A 23,360-nucleotide genomic window follows, 5' to 3' on the forward strand; every position below is an offset into this window, starting at 1 on the left:
GATAATCCCATCCAGAGTATGTGAAGATTTGTGAAAATGCGTACGCACACACTTCACCTGCGTATAATTCTGCTCAACCGTGTGTCCTTTTTTCTTCGCTGAAATGTTTTGCACCGGTCTAACAAGCAAGCATTACTGTATGTCGTAAAATATATTTTCTGTTTGAAGCAATCAGATTTTCCGTTGTTGCTCTGTGCGTTGTTCCCAGCGAATCATATCGCGGCATGCACACGATTGGGTAGTGGGTTAGGTTGTCGAGACTAGTGCTAGATAACTTTCATTATTTAGAAATAAAAGGTAAGTACATTTACAAATGCTGTGTATAATAGCCAATATTTGATGTTTTTATTAGCTAGTGGTATTGTGTTATACACGTTGACACAGAGCAGTTTTTGTATTCAAAATCCGACATTTCAATGGCGCTTTGGCTGCTATCGATAGCCGGATGGGATTACTGAAAGTCGTCATGCTAGCTAAATCTTAGCTAGCTAGCGCCCGCTGTCTACAATTTTGTATTTGTTTTCTTTTTTTTGCAATTTTGTGTTTAGACTGATGACCTGAATTGACAGTGACGTAGCTAGCTAGAAAGTAACAGACCCTGGCTGTTGATACCCCTTTTTTATGCATACGTGACACTGAACTAATGTGTCTTATCTGTTTCATCATGTCAGCGTATGGTACTAACGTTTTACGTTAGCTAGCTATCTTCCGAATCTTCCACTGCTCTTTGACCGTGAAAATTGTTAGCTAAGGTAGCTAGCTAGTCAGCCAGGGCATGATGTAACCACAAACACTAGCCAGTGTAACAACATAATTGCTGATCTTGTTTAGCTACAATGTGATTAGTCTGGCCACCACATTTCAGCATCAGACCTGCTAGCTAACTACTGTCACAGTTACCTCCTGATTCCCACCTGCCCCTATCTATTAGATCTGAAGTGGTTGGAAAGGTGTAGGCAATGTGGCGAACCCCCCCCCTTAAAATCCATTAAACCGGTCTGATACTCTCAGATCTATAGGGATGAGTGGGTGGGGGGCTAAGGGTTGATTTCGGATGCTTGCTCAATTTCACACATTCTTGACTCTTTATGCTCAAATGCTGCACTATCTGAGGGTTTTCATGTTGTGCAATTGCAGTGAGAAACCTGCAGCTCCTGAGAGAATGCCTCAGACGAGTAAAGTGAATAGTTCTGCAGCAGGCGGCCCTGGGCAGGTGTCTGCACCAGACCACGGTGAGCCGCCACCACCCCAAGCCGAGCCCAGGGACCTGGCTGCGGGGGATGGAGGGGTAGGAGGTGACGAAGACCAGGGAGACCTCCAGATCAACAAGTCACCCAGCGATCCTAAGAAGTACAGGTAAGATCAACTTGAAATAAAGAACATTTCTAAATTCAGATATAGCCACGTAATCTCTCTTGGATAAATCTACGTAAACATACTGGTATGGACCCAGAACTTAATTGAGCAGCTGACCAATTACGCAATACTAGTTCTGGGTTAACCGAGATTAATAGCTGCATCATCAGAGTGCGTGCGAATTTCTCTACCCGTCCCAGGTCGTGATGTTTTCAGTTTCACTGAAGTAGAACTGGCTTATCATATTAATTTATTTTACTCGCTCTGAAGGTATATCGAGCTGACCAATGGCCTGAGAGTTCTCCTCATCTCAGACTTTAGCGGGGCAGACGGCAAGGACGCCTGCAGAGAGGAGGAGGAGGAGGAAGAGGATGGAGCATCAGGAGGTGGAGAGGAAGCGGAAGAAGAGGGGGATTCAGGGGAGGGCACAGAAGAGGAGGACGAGGATGCGGAAGAAGAGCACGACAGTGACTTTGAGGAGCTAGATGAGGAGCAAGAAGGGAAACCGAAGAAGGGGAGTTCAGAGAAACAGGTTGGTTTCCCTATAGCACAATACTAGGCTAATGCTTTCAGATGACTGGTCCAACAGCTCACAGAGGGAGCATAGCCACAAGGGTGCTATGCAATCAGCTAGTTCACTCTAGGGATAGTGTGATAAAGTGTGGGGACTGATGGAATTTATAAACTGAAAAGATGTGCGTACTTGCATGTTCGTGCATGATGTGTGTTTTTTAATGTGTGTACTCATCCCTCCCGTGTCTCCCAGTCTGCAGCTGCTCTCTGTATCAGTGTGGGGAGCTTCAGTGACCCGGAGGACCTTCCAGGCCTGGCCCATTTCCTTGAGCACAGTGAGTGCTTTTAACAAGGGACCTTATGTATTGTAGCGCTACAGAAGATGATGCACATTCTCAATCTAACACTACATTGGAAAACTACCTCTAAACAACACGTCTGTCTGTCTTTCTCTCTATTTCTTTACCTGTTCTTCCCTCTAATCTCTTGACTCTCTCTTTTTGCACTCTCTCTCTCGCTCCCTCACTATTTTCCTCTCTTCTCTCAGTGGTGTTCATGGGCAGTGAGAAGTACCCCGCTGAGAACGGCTTTGATGCCTTCCTGAAGAAGCACGGCGGAAGCGACAATGCCTCCACCGACTGTGAGCGGACCATCTTCCAGTTTGACGTCCAGAGGAAGTACTTCCGTGAGGCTCTCGACAGGTGAGCCAAGCAGCCTTAAAGGAACAGTTCAGCCCCAAACCAACATTTTGTTAGCTGTTTTTATGCCTCAAAAGTGGTCCTAAATCTAACTTGTCCAGGGTTGTTTACAATAGTGCACACTGTTCAAAAACTTTTGCAATGGAAAATTAAAATAAGTATTTATTATTGGACAAGTTTACTCTCTGTTTAAAAACGTGTCCTTCCGTTTCGTGCCTAATGAATACGACCCYGGTGTGCAGTTTGTCATTGGATGATCTCTCCCATTCCCCAGATGGGCCCAGTTCTTCATCTGCCCGCTGATGATCGAGGACGCCATCGACAGAGAGGTGGAAGCAGTGGACAGTGGTGAGTCGGGGAATAGTAAGAGGAAACCACGGCCGCGTCTCAATAGTCTAAAGAAGCCTCCTCCCCCTTTCTCCTTCATCTGSTCAGATTGGTTTCACACAGCTGGTCAGCATGAATGAAGGACTCAAGACGAAGAGAGACCAGTGTAGACAACTGAGACCCTTCCAATGTTGAATACCACATCCTTTTTCCATGCCTCAGTCACAGTTCCCACTCTCACTCCTCTAATGGACTGTCCATGCCTCTCCCTTTGATGTGCAGAGTACCAACTGGCTCGTCCATCAGACTCCCACCGCAAGGAGATGCTGTTCGGAAGCCTGGCCAGGCCCAAGCACCCCATGGGCAAGTTCTGCTGGGGTAAGGATACACACATTGGCTGTCATTTCCCAATTATCTCTCCTCCATCGCAAATGCTACCCAGGTACCAAAGGCTTCCGTTGTTCTACTTTATCCTGCTTGTAAAACAAATAGTTGGATGTATTTTCATTTGCACTTTCCTGCTTGTAAATGTCTCTGTGATCGTCAAGTGATGTCTGTTTTTTAAATATGTACACAGTGAGCTTTTATTACATGCTTATGGATGGTAATGTCTATCTGCGCGGTTAATAATGCTGATTAACAGTGTAATAACTTGAATGACTGAAATAACTGTGTTTAAAACGTTCATTAAAGGTGTAATAACAGATATGTCTTCGTCCTGTCCTCGGTCTCCCCCAGGAAATGCTCAGACCCTGAAGCACGAGCCCAGAGAGAAGCAGATCAACACCTACCAGCGTCTCCGAGACTTCTGGAAGAGATACTACTCTGCTCACTACATGACCCTCACAGTGCAGTCCAAAGGTAGCTAGCCAACCGGCCAGACACGAAGGATCCCTACTCCACTGAAGTGAATGGGGATTGTAGTCAGTCTACTGAAGTGAATGAGGATTGTAGTCAGTCTACTGAAGTGAATGAGGATTGTAGTCAGTCTACTGAAGTGAATGGGGATTGTAGTCAGTCTACTGAAGTGAATGAGGATTGCGGTCCGTCTACTGAAATGAATGACGATAGTAGTCGGTCTGTTGAAATAAACTGTCCTTGTCTGTCCATCAGAGACATTGAACACACTGGAGGAATGGGTTAGAGAGGTCTTCAGCAAGGTGCCCAACAAGTAAGTGCACACGGCCACATGCATGCTGTCAAACATACTCGCGCTCGCTCGCTCACTCACTCCGTCACTTTTTTGCAGCGCTCAACCGAGACCTGACTTCTCTGACCTCCAGGACCCGTTCGACACACCAACCTTCAACAAGCTCTACAGAAGTACACAGGCTTTAAACTAACATTCATACATGTCATTTTATCAACCTGTGCTTACTTACTGACTGTACCAATTCCTCAATTTCAATCGTGTGTGTGTGTGGCAGTTGTTCCTGTGAGGAAGGTGCATGCTCTCACAGTCACCTGGGCGTTACCTCCTCAGGGCAAGCAGTACAGGTAAGCCCCCCTCAACGATGGCACCCTCACCTGTTAAACCTTTCAAAGACCAATTTAGCAAATATTTCCACCTCACAATAATCCTGCGCTCCATACAAACTGCTTGGTTTGTCTTGGTGTCTCCGTGTAGGGTGAAGCCCCTGCACTACATCTCCTGGTTGATTGGGCACGAAGGCGCCGGCAGCATCCTATCCTTGCTCCGGAAGAAGTGCTGGGCCCTGGCTCTGTTTGGAGGGAACAGTGAGACAGGCTTTGACCAGAACACCACCTACTCCATCTTCTCCATATCCATCACGCTCACTGACGAAGGATTCCAGAACTTTCATCAGGTCAACTGGCGCACACACACACAGACAGACACACACGCATGCAAAAACACATAAACACACACACGCGCCAATGTGTGATGACACACACACAGACACACACACACACACTGCAAAAACTCATACACGCCCATGTGTGATGACACACACAGTCTGGATGTAAAGTGCAGCTGTTTTCCCTGTACAGGTGGTTCATCTAGTGTTCCAGTATATGAAGATGCTGCAGGCTCTGGGTCCACAGCAGAGGATCTATGAAGAAATTCAGAAGATCGAAGCCAATGAGTTCCACTACCAGGAGCAGGTACAGTCACACTTCCCGGTCTAACCCTCTGTCACGAAGCTGACTTTAAGCTGTCATTACCATGACATAAAGCGTCATAAGCATGTCATAAGTGAGTGAGGGCTCTGTATGAACTTCTGCCCCTCCGTCCCACCACAGACCGACCCCATAGAGTACGTGGAGAACATCTGTGAGAACATGCAGCTCTTCCCCAAAGAGGACTTCCTGACTGGAGACCAGCTCATGTTTGAGTACAACCCAGAGGTACTGTCTGTCTGTCTGTCTCACCAAGTAGACATTGGATCATTCCTAGTTAATCTGTAATGGCTAATTTCCGGACACTCTTTGTACTGTTGCAGGCCCTAAAAAGTTAGGTCACTCCACAGTATTGTCAGAACAATTGCACATACCAAAGCCTGTACTGCAACTGGAATGCACGCAACTGTGTACTTAATTGAAGTGTGTGTGTGTGTGTGTGTGTGTGTGTGTCTGTCCTCTACAGGTGATCTCCTTGGCCCTGGCCCTGCTTACCCCAGAGAGGGCCAACCTGCTACTGCTGTCCCCGGAGCACGAGGGCCACTGCTCCCACAAGGAGAAGTGGTTCGGCACCAACTACAGCATGGAGGGTAAGAGCAAGTGTCTCTGATTAGGAGTGCGTGCTGATCTAGGATCCGGTGCCGCTTTTCCATTCATTTTGATCTAAAAGGCAAAAGCTGATCCTAGATCTGCACTACTCTGAGACACTGTGAATACCGGCCCAGGATTAGCTTAAAGTGAGATTGGCTGAATTGGATCTACAATAGCTGTTATTGTCATCATAACAAGATATTACCTTTATATGATTCTTCTTACAGTGCTGTAGGGAGGTGCCGAGTACCCTGACAAAACTAGTATCGTAAAGGATTTGGAGATTTTTCCAAATACGATTATGACACAATTATTTTTATTTTATTTTCCGTGATCAGAATAAAGTAATTTTCAGCTGCCAGCACGCATCTCTCTTTCACTCAAACCGCGTGATGCGCTGTGTGCCCAAAATAACTATTGGCTAGTTCTTCTGTCTGTAAAGAAACAGGCGGGGTGTATCTGTTGAGTCTGCTGCAARGATTGGATCAGAACAAGCCGCTCTCCCTCGGCTTCCATTTCCCCAGACAGACACTCGCACCGCCACTCGTCTCAGGGCACAAGTCTCCCCTTCTACCAACATGTATGAGTCAGAATCSGTAGCTAGTCATTGTTGTTCAGTCAAGGTATTTTCTGTAGACTTTGCTGAGGCCATACGGTCGTTTTTATCTGTCTACTTGGCGTTGTTTASTAGGCCTACTTTGTCTGTATAATTATTCCATTGCTGACGACGTCTGCCGTTATGTTGTGATCCATGCTTGCTGTTATTATTTCTGCTCACCCAGGCATGTTTACCTCCAGGGGTCCTATCAAATGGCTTAATGGTCCATTGTATGAACATCTTTAAACAATTTATATGTTAACTTGGTATATAACACCATCCTAGAGCAGGGGGTTCTGCAACAGGTCAATCGCGAGCTTCCTGTACCACCTATGAGTAGCTCGCCAAACAATTCTAAAAGTGCATGTGTTTTTTCACGTGTTCCACCACAAACTACCGTAAACAAATCTCACACGTCACAGACACCTCAAGATCCAATTAAATTCACATTGACGTTATCCCACACCTGCTTAGCCACAATTAGTGTAACATTTGGCTTTTTATGCCATCTGCCAATTCATTTCCAGCAATATTGCCCCTGTCTGTGTGTGGTGCGTACGTTGCCGGTTAGCGTTAAAGATAACCGTCTTCTGGGTAGACAGACAGAAAGACTTTTCCCTAAACCTTCTCAATTAAATGTTAACTGCAAAGTAGGCTTACAGTGCATTTGGAAAGTATTCAGACCCCTTGACTTTTTCCACATTTTGTTACATTACAGCCTTATTTTAAAATGGATTAAATTGTAATTTTTTTCCTGAAATCTGCACACAATACCTCATAATGACAAAGCAAAAACACATTCTTGGTGGCCGTATATTAAGCGGCTCATTTCGTGACATGATAAGATCGTGTGTGATGTTATTGTGGTGTGTTGTTCTGTGACTTGAGTGTCCTGTTCTGTACTGGCAGACCTCCCTGAGGAGTGGGCACAGCGCTGGGCCGGAGACTTTGACCTCAACCCCGACCTCCACCTGCCTGCTGAGAACAAGTTCATTGGTCAGTATAGATGATGGACATTGTTGTGTGCCAATCACATTGACTCTACAATATTCACTTTTCGGTCTATTAATGTGTAAAAAGATTTGGGGCCATATTCCTATCCTTTTTTTTGTGTGAATGTTTTTTTTTAAATCAAACATAAATAAATACTGGAATTGACACAGACAATAGGCTTTATCCTTCCTTTGTTTCCATAGCAACGGATTTCACCCTGAAACTATCGGACTGTCCAGACACAGAAGTCCCGGTGCGGATAGTGAACAATGAGAGGGGCTGTCTKTGGTTCAAAAAGGACAATAAGTTCAAGATACCTAAAGGTGTGTGTGTGTGTGTGTTCTTTTGTATATATAACCCAAGGGAATTGTAGTGACATGTGATTTACTCTTTTTCAATATGTGTAAGACAGCAATGTTAGTAGCTACTAGGCTATTTAACACATTTCAAATGACATAATGTTCTCGTGATTTAATACATTCCCTATTTTTTTCTTCTGTTAGCTTATGTCCGTTTCAACCTCCTCTCCCCAATGATTCAGAAATCTCCAGAGAAGTTAGTATTTTATATGAATCAATTTCTTACAAAATCTTTGCTTTTGATTGCTCTTCACAATCACTCCTAGCTGCAAAAGGTCCTTTCTAAATGTCTATGTATTGTGCCCCTGTAGCCTYGTGCTGTTTGACGTCTTTGTGAACATCTTGGCCCATAACCTGGCAGAGCCGGCCTACGAGGCTGATGTGGCCCAACTGGAGTACAAACTGATTGCCGGGGAGCACGGCCTCGTCATCAGGGTCAAGGGCTTCAACCACAAGCTGCCTGTGAGTCTCGCATACATACATACATACATACATACTGTACATACATATCAAATTTCAAATCAAATATTATTGGTCACATGCAGATGTTAATGCGAGTATAGCGAAATGCTTGTGCTTCTAGTTCTGACAGTGCAGTAATATCTAACAAGTAATCTAACAATTCCCCAACAACTACCTAATACACACAAATCTAAAGGGATGGAATAAGAATATGTACATATGGATGAGAGATGGCCGAGCGGCGTAGGCAAGATGCAATAGATGGTATAAAATATATACATATATGAGTAGTGTAAGATATGTAAACATTATTAAAGTGGAATTGTTTAAAGTGACTAGTGAGTCTCTATGTAGGCAGCAGCCTCTCTGAGTTAGTGATTGCTGTTTAGAAGTCTGATGGCCTGGAGATAGAAGCTGTTTATCAGTCTCTTGGTCACAGCTTTGACGCACCTGTACTGACCTCGCCTTCTGGATGGTAGTGGGGTGAACAGGCAGTGGCTCGGGTGGTTGTTGTCCTTGATGATCTTTTTGGCCTTCCTGTGACATCGGGTGCTGTAGGTGTCCTGGAGGGCAGGTAGTTTGCCCCCAGTGATGCGTTGGGCAGACCGCACCACCCTCTGGAGAGCCGTGCGGTTGTGGGCGGCGCAGTTGCCGTACCAGGTGATACAGCCCGACAGGATGCTCTCAATTGTGCATCTGTAAAGGTTTGTCAGGGTTTTAGGTGACAAGCCAAATTTCTTCAGCCTCCTGAGGTTGAAGAGGCGCTGTTCTGCCTTCTTCACCACGCTGTCTGTGTCGGTGGACCATTTCAGTTTGTCTGTGATGTGTACGCCGAGGAACTTAAAACTTTCCACATTCTCCACTACTGTCCCTTCAATGTGGATAGGGGGGTGCTCCCTCTGCTGTTTCTTGAAGTCCATGATCATCTCCTTTGTTTTGTTGACTTTGAGTGGGAAGTTGTTTTCCTGACACCACACTCCGTGCCCTCACCTCCTCCCTGTAGGTTGTCTCGTCGTTTTTGGTAATCAAGCCCGCTACTGTTGTCATKTGCAAACTATGGTGTTGAATGCTGAGCTGTAGTCAATAAACATCATTTTTACATAGGTATTRCTCTTGTCCAGATGGGATAGGGCATTGTGCAGTGTGATGGCGATTGCATCATCTGTGGACCTGTTGGGGCGGTATGCAAACTGAAGTGGGTCTAGGGTGGCAGGTAAGGTAGAGGTGATATGATCCTTGACTAATCTCTCAAAGCACTTCATGATGACAGAAGTGAGTGCTACMGGGCAGTAGTCATTTAATTCAGTTATCTTTGCCTTCTTGGGTACAGGAACAATGGTGGCCATCTTGAAGCATGTGGGGACAGCAGACTGGGATATGGAGCGATTGAAAATGTCTGTAAACACACCAGCCAGCTGGTCTGCTCATGCTCTGAGGACGCGGCTAGGGATGCCGTCTGGGCCAGCAGCCTTGCGAGGGTTAACAAGTTTAAATGTCTTGCTCACGTCAGCCACAGAGAAGGAGAGGGGGGGCCCGCAGTCCTTGTTAGCAGGCCGTGTCGGTGGAACTGTATTATCCTCAAAGRGGGCAAAGAAGGTGTTTAGTTTGTCTGGAAGCAGTACGTCCGTGACGTGGCTGGTTTTCATTTTGTAGTTCATGATTGCCTGTAGACCCTGCCACATACGTCTCGTGTCTGAGCCGTTGAATTGCGACTCAACTTTGTCCCTATACCGACATTTTGCTTTTTTGATTGCCTTGCAGAGGGAATAACAARACTGTTTGTATTCGGCCATATTCCCAGTCCTCTTTCCATGGTTAAATGCGGTGGTTTTGCGCTTTGTTTTGCCTCAATGCCGCCATCCACGGTTTCTGGTTAGGGTAGGTTTAATAGTCACAGTGGGTACAACATCTCCAATGCACTTCCTTTAAACTCACTCACCGAGTCAGCGTATAGATCGATGTTATTCTCTGAGGCTGCCCGGAACATTTCTCAGTCCGCGTGATCAAAACAATCTTGAATCGTGGATTCCGATTGGTCAGACCAGCGTTGAATGGTTCTAGTCACGGGTACATCCTGTTTGAGTTTCTGCCAAAAGGACGATAGGAGCAAGATGGAGTCATGGTCGGATTTACCGAAGGGAGGGCGAGCCTTGTATGCATCATGGAAGTTAGAGTAGTAGTGGTCCAGTGTATTGCCTGCGTGAGTCCTGCAATCAATATACTGATAGAATTTAGGTAGCCTTGTTCTCAAATTTGCTTTGTTAAAATCACCAGCTACAATAAATGCTGCCTCGGGATATATGGAGTCCAGTGAAGTTCCTTGAGGGCCGTCGTTATATCATACATACTGTACATACAGTGCCTTTGGAAAGTATTCAGACCCCTTGACTTTTTCCACATTTTGTTACGTTACTGCCTTATTCTAAAATTGATTAAATAGTTTTRCCCCCTCATCCATSTACACACAATACCCCATAATGACAAAGCAAAAACKGTWTTTTWGAWTTTTTTGCTTAAAAAAACGGAAATATCACATTTGCATAAGTATTCAGACCCTTTACTCAGTACTTTGTTGAAGCACCTTTGGCAGTGATTACAGCCTCGATTCTTCTTGGGTATGACGCTACAAGCTTGGCACGCCTGTATTTGAGGAGTTTCTCCCATTCTTCTTCTCTGCAGATCCTCTCAGGCTCTGTCAGGCTCTATCAGGTTGGAGATTATAACAGTACATGGCCAAGATTTTCAAATGTTCATAGATGACCAGCAGGGTCAAATAATAATAATTAGTGGTAGAGGGTGCAACAGGTAAGCATCTCGGGAGTAAATGTCAGTTGGCTTTTCATAGCCGATCATTCAGAGTTAGAGACAGCGGGTGCGGTAGAGAGAGAGGGAGTCGAAAACAGCAGGTCCAGGACAAGGTAGCATGTCCGGTGAACAGGTCAGGGTTCCATAGCCGCAGGCAGAACAGTTGAAACTGGAGCAGCAGCATGACCAGGTGGACTGGGGATAGCAAGGAGTCATCAGCCCAGGTAGTCCTGAGGCATGGTCCTAGGGCTCAGGTCCTCCGAGAGAAGAGAGAGAATTAGAGGGAGAATACTTAAACTCACACGGGACACCAGATAAGACAGGAGAAATACTCCAGATATAATAGACTGGCCCTAGCCCCCCGACACAAGCTATTGCAGCATAAATACTGGCAGCTGAGACAGGAGGGGTCGGGAGACACTGTGGCCCCGTCTGACGATACCCCCGGACAGGGCCAAACAGGCAGGATATAACCCCACACACTTTGCCAAAGCACAGCCCCCACACCACTAGAGGGATATCTTCAACCACCAACTTTCTATCCTGAGACAAGGCCGAGTATAGCCCACGAAGATGGAGGGCGCCAACCCGGACAGGAAGATCACTTCAAGTGACGCACCCCTCCTAGGGARGGACTCAGCCCCCGTAATAGGTTTAGAGGTAGAGAATCCCAGTGGAGAGAGGGGAACCGGCCAGGCAGACAGTAAGGGCGGTTCGTCGCTCCAGTGCCTTTCCGTTCACCCTCACACCCCTGTGCCAGACTACACTCAATCATAGGACCTACTGAAGAGATGAGTCTTCAATAAAGACTTAAAGGTTGAGACCGAGTCTGCGTCTCTCACATGGATAGGCAGACCATTCCATAAAAATGTTGCTCTATAGGAGAAAGCCCTGCCTCCAGCCTTCCTTAACAGGAAGCCAGTGTAGAGAGGCTAGCACTGGAMTAATATTATCAAATTTTGAGGTTCTAGTCAAGATTCTAGCAGCCGTGTTTAGCACTAATTGAAGTTTATTTAGTGCTTTATCCAGGAAGCCGGAAAGTAGAGCATTGCAGTAGTCTAATCTAGAAGTGACATTTTTGGACATTGTTTTGGATTTTTGCAATGTTACGTAGATGGAAAAAAGCTGTCCTTGAAACAGTCTTGATATGTTCGTCAAAAAAGAGATCAGGGTCCAGAGTAATGCCGATGTCCTTCAATTTTATTTGAGACAACTGAACAACCATCAACATCTCTTTGTTTCTTGGGACCTAGAACTACCATCTCTGTTTTGTCTGAGTTTAAAAGTAAAACATTTGRCGCCATCCACTTCCTTATGTCTGAAACACAGGTTTCCAGGGAGGGCGATTTTGGGGCTTCACCATGTTTCATCGAAATGTACAGCTGTGTATCGTCCGCATAGCAGTGAAAGTTAACATTATGTTTCCGAATGACATCACCAAGAGGTAGAATATATAGTGAAAACAATAGTGGTCCTAAAACGGAACCTTGAGTAACACTGAAATTTACAGTTGATTTGTCAGATGGCAAACCATCCACAGAGACAAACTGATATCTTTCCGACAGATAAGATCTAAACCAGGCCAGAACTTGTCCTTGTAGACCAATTTGGGTTTCCAATCTCTCCAAAAGAATGTGGTGATCGATGGTATCAAAAGCAGCACTAAGGTCTAGGAGCACGAGGACAGATGCAGAGCCTCGGTCTGACGCCATTAAAAGGTAATTTACTACCTTCACAAGTGCAGTCTCAGTGCTATGATGGGGTCTAAAACCAGACTGAAGCGTTTCGTATACATTGTTTGTCTTCAAGAAGGCAGTGAGTTGCTGCGCAACAGCTTTTTCAAAATTTGTTGAGAGGAATGGGAGATTCGATATAGGCAGATTTTTTTTGTTTTTTAAATATTTTCTGGGTCAAGGTTTGTCTTTTTCAAGAGAGGCTTTATTACTGCCACTTTTAGTGATTTTGGTACACATCCGGTGGATAGGGAGCCGTTTATTATGTTCAACATAGGAGGGCCAAGCAAAGGAAGCTCTTTCAGTAGTTTAGTTGGAATAGGGTCCAGTATGCAGCTTGAAGGTTTAGAGGTGTTGACTATTTTCATCAATGTGTCAACAGATATAGTATTAAAAAACTTGAGTGTTCGATCGGGTTCAAGTCCGGGCTCTGGCTGCGCCACTCAAAGACATTCAGAGACTGGTCGTTGTCCTATTGGAAGGTGAATTTTTGCTTCGGTCTGTGGTCCTGAGCGCTCTGGAACAGGTTTTCATCAAGGACCTCTCTGTACTGTGCTCTGTTAATCTTTGCTCGATCCTGACTAGTCTCCCAGTCCCTGCCGCTGGAAAAACATCCCCACAGCATGATGCTGCTTCCCATGCTTCACTGTAGGGATGGTGCCAGGTTTCCTCCATACATGATGCTTGGCTGGTCAGACAGCTGTAGGAAGAGTCTTGGGCATTCCAAACTTATTCCATTTTAGAATGATGGAGGTCACTGTGTTCTTTGGGACCATCAATGCTCCAGACATTTTTTGGTACTCTTCCCCAGATCTGTGCCTCGACACAATCCTATCTCAGAGCTCTACGGACAATTCTTTTGACCTCATGGCTTGTTTTTTGCTCTGACATGTACTGTCAACTGTGGGACCTTATATAGACAGGCGTCCAAATCATGTCCAATCAATTGAATTTACCACAGGTGGACTCCAATCAAGTTGTAGAAACATCTCAACGATGATTAATGAAAACAGGATGCACCTGAGCTCAATTTCTAGTATCATAGCAAAGGTTCTGAATARTTACAGTACCAGTCAAAAGTTTGGACACACCTACTCATTCAAGGGTTTTTCTTTATTTTTACATTGTAGAATAATAGTGAAGACATCAAAACTATGAAATAACACATGAAATCATGAAGTAACCAAAAAAGTGTTAAACAAATCTAAATATATTTTAGATTCTGTAAAGTAGCCACCCTTTGCCTTGATTACAGCTTTGCACACTCTTGGCATTCTCTCAACCAGTTTCACCMGGAATGCTTTTCCAACTGTCTTGAAGGAGTTCCCACATATGCTGAGCACTTGTTGGCTGCTTTTCCTTCACTCTGCGTTCCAACTCATCCCAAACCATCTCAAATGGGGATGAGGTCGGGTGATTGTGGAGTTCAGGTCATCTGATGCAGTACTCCATCACTCTCCTTCTTGTTCAAATAGCCCTTACGTTGCCTGGAGGTGTGTTGGGTCATTGTCCTGTTGAAAAACAAATGATAGTTCCACCAAGCGCAAACCAAATGGGATGGCGTATCACTGCAGAATGTGCCTTGAATTCTAAATAAATCACACTGTGTCACCATGCTTCACGGTGGGAACCACACGTGCAGAGATCATCCTTTCACCTACTCTGCATCTCACAAAGACACGGCGGTTGGAACCAAAAATCTCAAATTTGGACTCATCAGATCAAAGGACAGATTTCCACCGGTCTAATGTCCATTGCTCGTTTCTTAGCCCAAGCAAGTTTCTTCTTAMTTGGTGTCCTTCAGTAGTGGTTTCTTTGCAGCAATTCGACCATAAAGGCCTGCTTCGCTGTCTTCCGWACAGTTGATTTTGAGATGTGTCTGTTACTTGAACTCTGTGAAGCATTTATTTGGGCTGCAATTTCTGAGGCTGGTAACTCTAATGAACTTATTCTCTACAGCATAACTACAGCATAACTCTGGGTCTTCCATTCATGTGGCGGTCCTCATGAGAGCCAGTTTCATCATAGCGCTTGATGGTTTTTGCGACTGCACTTGAAGAAACTTTAAAAGTTATTGAAATTTTCCATATTGACTGACCTTCATGTCTTAAAATAATGGTGGAGTTTAATTTCTCTGCTTATTTGAGCTGTTCTTGCCATAGTATGGACTTGGTCTTTTACCAAATAGAGCTATCTTCTGTATACCACCCCTGCCTTGTCACAACACAACTGATTGGCTCAAACGCATTAAGAAGGAAAGAAATTCCACAAATTAACTTTAACAAGGCACACCTGTTAATTTAAATGCATTCCAGGTGACTACTTCATGAGGCTGGTTGAGAGAATGCCAAGAATGTGCAAAGCTGTCATCAAGGCAAAGGGTGGCTACTTTGAAGAATCTCAAATATAACATATATTGGTTACTACATTGTTCCATATGTGTTATTTCCTAGTTTTGATGTCTTCACTATTATTCTATAATGTAGAAAATAGTAAAAATAAAGAAAAACCCTTGAATGAGTAGGTGTGTCCAAATTTTTGACTGGTACTGTATGTAAATAAGGTATTTCTGTTTTTTCAGTTTAATAAATTAGCAAAGATTTCTAAACCTGTTTTCGTTTTGTCATTACAGGGTATTGTGTGTAGATTGCTGAGGATTTTTGTTAATTTAATCCATTTTAGAATAAGGGTGTAACGTGACAAAATGTGGAAAAAGTCAAGGCGTCTGAATACTTCCCAAAGGCACTGTACATACATATTATATACACATACAGACAGACACGCACGTTATGTACACCCTCACACACACACACGTACAGTACAGTACACACACACACACACACACACTTACATACAGCTATTCTGCACTCATTCTACCAATTCATGCAAACCTAGTATACACTGAATGTACAATACATCAGGAACACCTGCTCTTTCCATGACATGGACTGACCAGGTGAATCCAAGTGAAAGCTATGATCCCTTATTGATGTCACTTGTTAAATACTCTTCAATCAGTGTAGATAAAGGTGAGGAGACAGGTTGAAGAAGGATTTTTAGGTCTTGAGCCATGAATTGTGTATGTGTACCATTCAACGGGTGAATGGGCAAGACAAAAGATTTATAGTGCCTTGGAACGGGGTATGGTAACAGGTGCCAGGCGCACCGGTTTGAGTGTGTCAAGAACTGCAACGCTGCTGGGTTTTTCACGCTCAACAGTTTCCCATGTGTATCAAGAAGGTCCACCACCAAAAGGACATCCAGCCAACTTGACACAACTGTGGGTAGCACTGGAGTCAACATGGTCCAGCATCCCTGTGGAACGCTTTCGACACCTTGTAGAGTCCATACCCCGACGAATTGAGGGCAAAAGTGCGGTGGTGCAACTCCAATATTAGGACGGTTTTCCTAATGTATTGTACACTCCGTCTATAAACCCATTCTGCATTTCAACAAATGTGCCCTAGCTTCAGACAACCGTAAAGCTGACGACCTGCCAACTCAACCTCCCTGCCTCTGTCCCTGTGTTAGTTGCTGTTGAACTTGATCGTGGACCACCTGGCAAACTTCACGGCTGAGCCCAGTGTGTTTAACATGTTCGCGGAGCAGCTGAAGAAGACCTACTTCAACATCCTCATCAAGCCAGAGAGGCTGGGGAAGTGAGTTGGATTTCTGACACTGTGACTGCTCCACCCTGTATAGCATATAGCATCTGGCTGCTCGTTCTTTGCAACGCCGCCCACCCATTTTCTTCTTATGTGTCTCTCTCTAGCTGTCTTTCGCTCTCTCTCTCTCGCTCTCAGAGCACGAGTCAGAGTTGTAAAAGTGATAAACTACCTTCAAAACAGTAACAATGATAAATTGGTGGGATGAATTATTTGAACACATCCATTTTTTTTCTCTTCCTCCCCCTCTTTCCGACATCTTTCTCCTTCCTTTCCCCTCCCTCCCTCTCTCTCCCTCTCTCAGGGACGTGCGTCTGTTGATCCTGGAACACTGTCGCTGGTCAGTCATCCAGAAGTACCAGGCCATCATGAAGGGCCTCACCGTGGAGGACCTCATGACCTTTGTCAGCGGCCTCAAAGCCCAGCTCTACACCGAGGGGCTGGTGCAGGGCAACTTCACTAGCACTGTGAGCACAAACTGACACGTTCAGGCACACACACACACTTCACTAGCACTGTAAGCCTCTTTATAAACACTCTCGAACACTGTCTGATGCACACAAACACAAAAACATACACACACTGTTTTTTTAGCTTGTCTAGAGAGGACAGACTAAAATAGCTGTTTAGCGCTAACCCCGGCGCTTGCATCCCAGATCTTTCTTGCATGCTGATTATTGCCCTAATCAAGTAGGTGATGTGAAGTAATACATTTTAATTATTCTGCTGCTATCCCTATGCTATAATAATCATGCTAATAGGCATTATGCAACTGTTCTTTACCCACAGGAGTCAATGAAGTTTCTGCAGTATTTTATTGAGTAAGTATCCTCCTCAATCTCTTTCTTAACTCTGAAAAGCAGGTCTGTAGCCTTCGGGTTAGCGCGTTGCTGGTTCAAATACCGYAGCCGACAAAGTGAAGGAAAAAAAATCTGTCGCTGTGCCCTTGAGCTTGCAGGGGCCCTGTACAATGGCGACCCTGGCCGTGACCRCACTCCCTGCGGGTGTCTCGGGGGGAGTTGGCAAATGCAAAAAATAAAACATTTACATCACATACTTGTGTGCAACAGGACAAATATAAGCACCCCCCTTTTATTGTTATCGTCAACCAACACAGTACTTACTTACTATTGTTATTACTTGCAATGATTGAGATTTGTGGTTGGTATGACCTACTTCAGTTGAATGAACTGATTGTAAGTCACTGTACAAGACAGTCAGCTAAATGAATAACATGTAAATGCAATAATCTTCTGCACTCTACAGCAAACTGCAGTTCAAGCGTCTGTCCGTGGAAGTCCCTGTGCTCTTCAGAGTGGTGGAGCTTCCTCAGAAGCCTCACCTGTGCAAAGTCAAGTCCCTCAACAAAGGAGATGCCAACTCTGAAGTTACTGTCTACTACCAGGTACCTAACGTTCAGCCAACAGTCAGCCAACCTTCACCCAACATTAAGCCAACATTTCCCCGACCTTCAACCAAKATTCGCTCAACATTACAGTTCGGTGTATTATGGTTATGTCTGTGTATGTGGTCTTTTGCTGTCGATAAATAACCTGTGTTTTTCTGTACTTGTCCAGTCAGGCCTGAAGAACCTACGAGAACACACGCTGATGGAGCTACTGGTGGTAAGTGTTGTAGCTAACAAGGCTTGACTGGAATACTGAGGGCTCTATTTTCGGGTGGCGCCAAGGAGGCGCAAGTGTCAAACGCACGTTAGTTTGCAATTTCGTCATGTAAAAACTGGCGCACTGGCATTTTCCAGCCCTAACGCCAGGTTCGGCAATTTACCTGCCTTAACAGCTCGCTTGTGCTGAGGTGGGAGGGGTGGCAATATTTGAGATGTGTCCTTAAATACAAGAGCAAAAGTGACAATTTCCTGCAGCCCATCCTGTTTGGAAATATTGTTGTTTTAAAAAACAGATGCTTATTTTCCGTTTCATTTCAAGCCCTCCATAGTTTACCCTAGGCCTAGACTAATAAGGCTGCTTCAACAGCAATGTGTCTTGTCTTTTTTATCCTGGCCCTGCAAAGTAGCCTATCCATAAAGGGTGTTTAAATGGTCTATTCGTCAGAGTGCCTTGAATTGAAAATACGCTGCACATCCTACCTGCGTACTTCATTTCGTTTGTTCAAGTATCTATCCCAGAGATCACCTCTGGTTACCAAAGATGCACTCCTCCTAACTTACTGCATTATAGGACTGAATAATTTAAGTATCAACGACAGGCCTCGGCTATATTTTGCTTATTGAGAACGTGTTTCACACATACAATACAGTTTACGAGAGCTTAGTATTTTATTTATTTAGGGAGAAGTGCGATGCATAAAGACATGTAGGCTAGGCTATACTCGCTGAAGCCAATTACAACATTGTTGTAATATCTGCCGACAATCCAAACATAGGCGTTGAGCAAGTACTGTTTTATTTTTTWTATTTTTTTGCTGTTGCTATTCGTTACTGTAGCCTATGCAGTTTAATAAACTGTAGTATCAATCCACAGTGGAACAGGATGAGAATAGTCCATGCCCCCAGCCGAATTGGAGTTGATGACAATGCAAAGACCGTCAATAACATACAGAACTTGAGGCAAATGCATCCAGTGCAGTATTAATCCATGGAACGCTTTGATTGGCCAGTGAGTGGCCAAGTTTTCGTCATACCTACAATTTGTTTATTCATCAAAACCTAGCCCTTTCGCACCACTGCCAACTATTGCGCTCATAATTCGAGCTGTGAAAATAAATAGTAATATTTCGGACACACCTCCAGACCTGWAGTGCTACCGCCAGAGATTTGATTTACCATTGCGTTAGGTTTTTCCAAACAGAGCCCTGAGTCAGTGAGTGGTGTTATGGGTTAAAGGGATACTTCAGGATTTTGCTACGCCCTTTATCTACTTCCTCAGAGTCAGATGAACTCATCGATACCATTTCTATGTCTGCATCCTGTATGAAGGGAGTAAGAGGTAGTTTCGAGAGCCAATGTTAACTAGCGTTCACGCAATGACTGGAAGTCTATGGTGTGCTAGCTGTTACCATAGACTTCCAGTCATTGCGCTAACGCTAGTTAACAACTTCTTTCAAACTGCATGCGGAGACATAAAAATGGTATCCACGACTTCATCTGATTTGCCAAAATCCCAAAGTATCCCTTTAATGAAGTACTATCTTTGCTGCTCTGTTCCCAGATGCACATGGAGGAACCTTGCTTTGATTTCCTCAGGACAAAGGAGACTCTTGGGTTAGTCCCCCCCCCCTTCATAACTATAAAAAAAATGAAGAACTAATGTGTAATAATATCTAATAAGTAACTACTACTTAATAACCACTACTTAACAGAGCAGTGTTGACTGATTTCAACTCTGACCTTGTATCCATCAGCTATCAGGTGTACCCCACATGCAGAAACACTTCAGGAGTCCTGGGCTTCTCCATCACCGTGGAAACGCAGGCCACCAAGTTCAAGTGAGTTACCAGCACTGTATATCTCTTACGCTACACTTGATCAAAATGTTGTTGCGATACGATTATTTAATTTCATGTGTGACGTATTGGAATATTTGACATGCATAAGGAAACCCAACTTGTAGTTGTGCGTCAGGGTCCGTGACCGCTGCTGATGTTTTGTCAGGGGCAGTTCAGAGGAGAAGGATGGTAGCGTCATATTCAGGTCAGATGGTTAGCATTGTTGATAGTAGAGGTGTATTACACAGTAGCAGGACAATATGCTTCTCATAAGCCTGAGAAGGTTATCGAAAGATTACACGGGCAAGATTTGTATAAKAAAGAGCACAGATGCATTGAAAATAACTATTTTTGGGAGATGCCATCCCCTTTTCGTTTAAAAAAAAATACAAATAAGAGGCAGTCTGACGCAACACCCGGTGTCCGTTTCTCTCCCTCCCAGCACGGACTACGTGGAGACCAAGATCGAGGAGTTCCTGGTGAGCTTCGGGGAGAAGATGACCAACCTCACGGACGAGGCCTTCAAGACCCAGGTGACCGCTCTCATCAAGCTCAAAGAGTGTGAGGACACGCACCTGGGGGAGGAGGTGGACCGCAACTGGTTCGAGGTGGTCACCCAGCAGTACGTCTTCGACCGCCTCAACAGAGAGGTAAGACTGTACTCTGTCATAATGTCGACATCAGGGGTGGCTCTCCTCCAGGGACACTGGGGGCACTACCCCTCCATCATATACACTACATGACCAAAAGTATGTGAACACCTGCTCGTCGAACATCTCGTTCCAAAATCATGGGCATTAATATGGAGTGAGTTCCCCTTTTCTGCTATAACAGCCTCCACTATTCTGGGAAAGCTTTCCACTCAATGTTGGAACATTGCTGCGGGGACTTGGTTCCATTCAGCCACGAGCATTAGTGAGGTCGGGCACTGATGTTGGGCYATTAGGCCTGGCTCGCAATTGGCGTTCCAATTCATCCCAAAGGTGTTTGATGGGGTTGAGGTCTGTGCAGGCCAGTCAAGTTGTTCCACACCGATCTCGACAAACCATTTCTGTATGGACCTCACTTTGTGCATGGGYGCATTGRCATGCTGAAACAYGAAYGGGCTTTCCCCAAACTGTTGCCACAAAGTTGGAAMCACAGAATTGTCTATAATGTCATTGTAGMTTGTAACGTTAAGATTTCCCTTCACTGWAACTAAGGGTACTAGCCCGAACCATGAAAAACAGCCCGAGACCATTATTCCTCRTCCACCAAACTTTACCGTTGGCGCGATACATTCYGGCAGGTAGCGTTCTCCTGGCATCCGCCAAARCCAGATTTGTCTGTRGGARTGCRAGATGGTGAKGRGTYATTCATCACTCCAGAGAACGCATTTCCARTGCTCCAGAGRCCAATGGCGGCGAGCTTTACACCACTCCAGCCGACGCTTYGCACTGSGCATGGTGATCATAGGCTTGTTTGCGGCTGCTCTGACATGGAAACCCATTTCATCAAGCTTCTGACAAACAGTTKTTGTGCTGACGTTGCTTCCAGAGGCAGTGAGTGCTGAAGCACGGTTGCAACGCGCTACGTGCAAACGATTTTTACGCGCTACGTGCTTCAGCACTCGGCGATCCCGTTCTGTGAGCTTGTGTGGCCTATCACTTCGCGGCTGAGACACTTCGCGGCTCCTAGACGTTTCCACTTCACCATCGCCGCACTTACAGTTGACTGGGAAGCTCTAGCAGGACTCACTTGTTGGAAAGGTGGCATCCTATGACGGTGCCACGTTGAAAGTCACTGAGCTCTTCAGTATGGGCCATTCTTCTGTCAATGTTTATCAATGGAGATTGCATGGCTGTGTGCTCGATGTTATACTCCTGTCAGCAACTAGGGTGGCTGAAATAGCCAAATGCACTAATTTGAAGGGGTGTCCACATACTTTTCTATATTTAGTGTACATGCCAGGTTGCTTCAGCTCACTAGTTCCCGCACTAGGTGGAGGAGGGGGSGGCTCAAACGTCTGGGGGAGAGAAAGGGTAGGAATGTTTATTCATGCATTAACTCATCCTGTCCCGATGTGCTGCAGATTGAGGCTCTGAAGCTCATCACCAAAGCAGAGCTGGTGTCCTGGTTCATGGAGCACAGGGACACCACCAGCAAAAAACTCAGCGTGCACGTAAGTCTGCCAGCTTTGACTGTGTGTGTGTGGGTGTGTGCAAGGGAGAGGGAGTGCGTTGAGCATTCCCCATGGATTGAATGGAGAGGGATCTCATTCGCTTTGTCCATTTAATATATACAGTCATTGGCACTATCCTACTCTCAGCTATTCCAGAGCATACTGTAATCTCGCGCTCTCTCCCTGTCTCTGTGTGTCAGGTGGTAGGCTTCGGAGAGGAGGAGAACGACCAGCCAGGCCAGAGCAGCTGCGGCCCGAACCCCGCAGAGGGAGACGAGGACCAAGGCCAGGCCCTTAAAACRTCCTCCTACGGAGAAGTGTCCAAGCTGACCTTCCTGCCCGCCTCGCCCATGCTGGCCGACGCCACGCTCATAGACGACATCCGCGCGTTCACCTCCTCCCTCACCCTCTACCCCTACCACAAAATCCTCAAGTAAATCGGTTCCGCAAAGCGGGAGGCGAAGGAAGGAGCAGGGGGAGCCATATTAGCTCAGGACAACGATCCAGGCCAGGCCACAARGCAGTGCAGTGGCGTCTTCAGAAGGGAAACTCTCCTTTCTCRCTCTTCGTTCCCCACCTTTTCACTTTCTCTTTTCATCCAAGATAATAAAATAACAGCAGCAGCAGCAGGCACTAGTATTAATAATTGCAATCACCACTAGTTCGCTAGGCACAAAAGCAGCCGGTGTTAAACGAAATTGGTCGAGAGCTTGTCCATTTATTCTCACCGGTCCCTGATGAATTGAATCGGAGGAATCACCTTTGGTGTGAATGTTAGTAGTAGGGACTCCGGGTCTGGCTGGCAGGAGGGCAGACAGAGAGGGTGGAAAAGAGGAGAGGGTTCTATCATGTATCTGTCATATCTTCATTTTGTTGTTATTTGAACTTATTATCACATATCGTATGAAACATCACCTCTAACATTGATGAAGGACTGTGTGTATTTTAGCAATGGACATCGGGGTTAACATCCGTTCATGCTGTAAGATTCTGACCGTAGGAAAGTGAAGTATGTTTGTCATAACAGTAAGCCTGATTCATGTTCGGTATGTGACGTAGTTTCTGATTTGTTTTCCAGGTATTGTTTTAACTGTAATTGTGTTTGTAAAAAGGCTCAAGGGAAAACCTCACTGTTACTGTATGCTGTAGGTTTAACATTTCAGCCCTACCTCTGCCTTTAAAACCACTGGATGACTGGCATGTTTTAATCTATAGCCTGTTGTTATCATCATCTTTACATGTAAATATTTATTAAACGTGAAATGTAGGATATTTCCGGTGTTTTTGGTCTTCTCTTTCATATGTCATGCGGCGTTGATGACCAATTCTGTTAAATGCCCTTTTACGGTTGGTGCTGAAACGTTGATGGATGAGGTACATTTTCATAGCGTCTTTACCTTGTACTGGTCCCTGAAATGCATGTAAAGCACTGGGATTAATGCCAACTCTCAAAGCTGGATRCTTCCATCCCCAGTTGATCAGGTGGGTATGGAAC

General features: G+C 45.1%; 1 protein-coding gene across 1 annotated transcript; it reads left to right on the forward strand.

The window, feature by feature from the left end:
• Window positions 1-207: 207 nt before the first annotated feature.
• On the forward strand, window positions 208-22,543 carry nrd1a (nardilysin a (N-arginine dibasic convertase)). The gene is made up of 29 exons (XM_024003976.2): window positions 208-297; window positions 1,138-1,356; window positions 1,627-1,888; window positions 2,123-2,204; window positions 2,417-2,570; window positions 2,842-2,915; window positions 3,177-3,272; window positions 3,633-3,755; window positions 4,008-4,065; window positions 4,144-4,217; window positions 4,322-4,391; window positions 4,522-4,720; window positions 4,905-5,018; window positions 5,157-5,261; window positions 5,500-5,623; window positions 7,132-7,218; window positions 7,419-7,538; window positions 7,719-7,770; window positions 7,886-8,036; window positions 16,106-16,233; window positions 16,544-16,706; window positions 17,029-17,060; window positions 17,506-17,644; window positions 17,817-17,864; window positions 19,428-19,480; window positions 19,621-19,704; window positions 20,147-20,354; window positions 21,776-21,865; window positions 22,066-22,543. Exons 2-29 carry the CDS (start codon window positions 1,163-1,165, stop codon window positions 22,300-22,302), a joined length of 3,321 nt encoding a protein of 1,106 aa, XP_023859744.1. The 5' UTR covers window positions 208-297; window positions 1,138-1,162; the 3' UTR covers window positions 22,303-22,543.
• The last annotated feature ends 817 nt before the right edge of the window (window positions 22,544-23,360 follow it).

Source organism: Salvelinus sp. IW2-2015, linkage group LG16, assembly GCF_002910315.2.
Source record: "Salvelinus sp. IW2-2015 linkage group LG16, ASM291031v2, whole genome shotgun sequence".
NCBI classification, from domain to species: Eukaryota; Metazoa; Chordata; class Actinopteri; order Salmoniformes; family Salmonidae; genus Salvelinus; species Salvelinus sp. IW2-2015.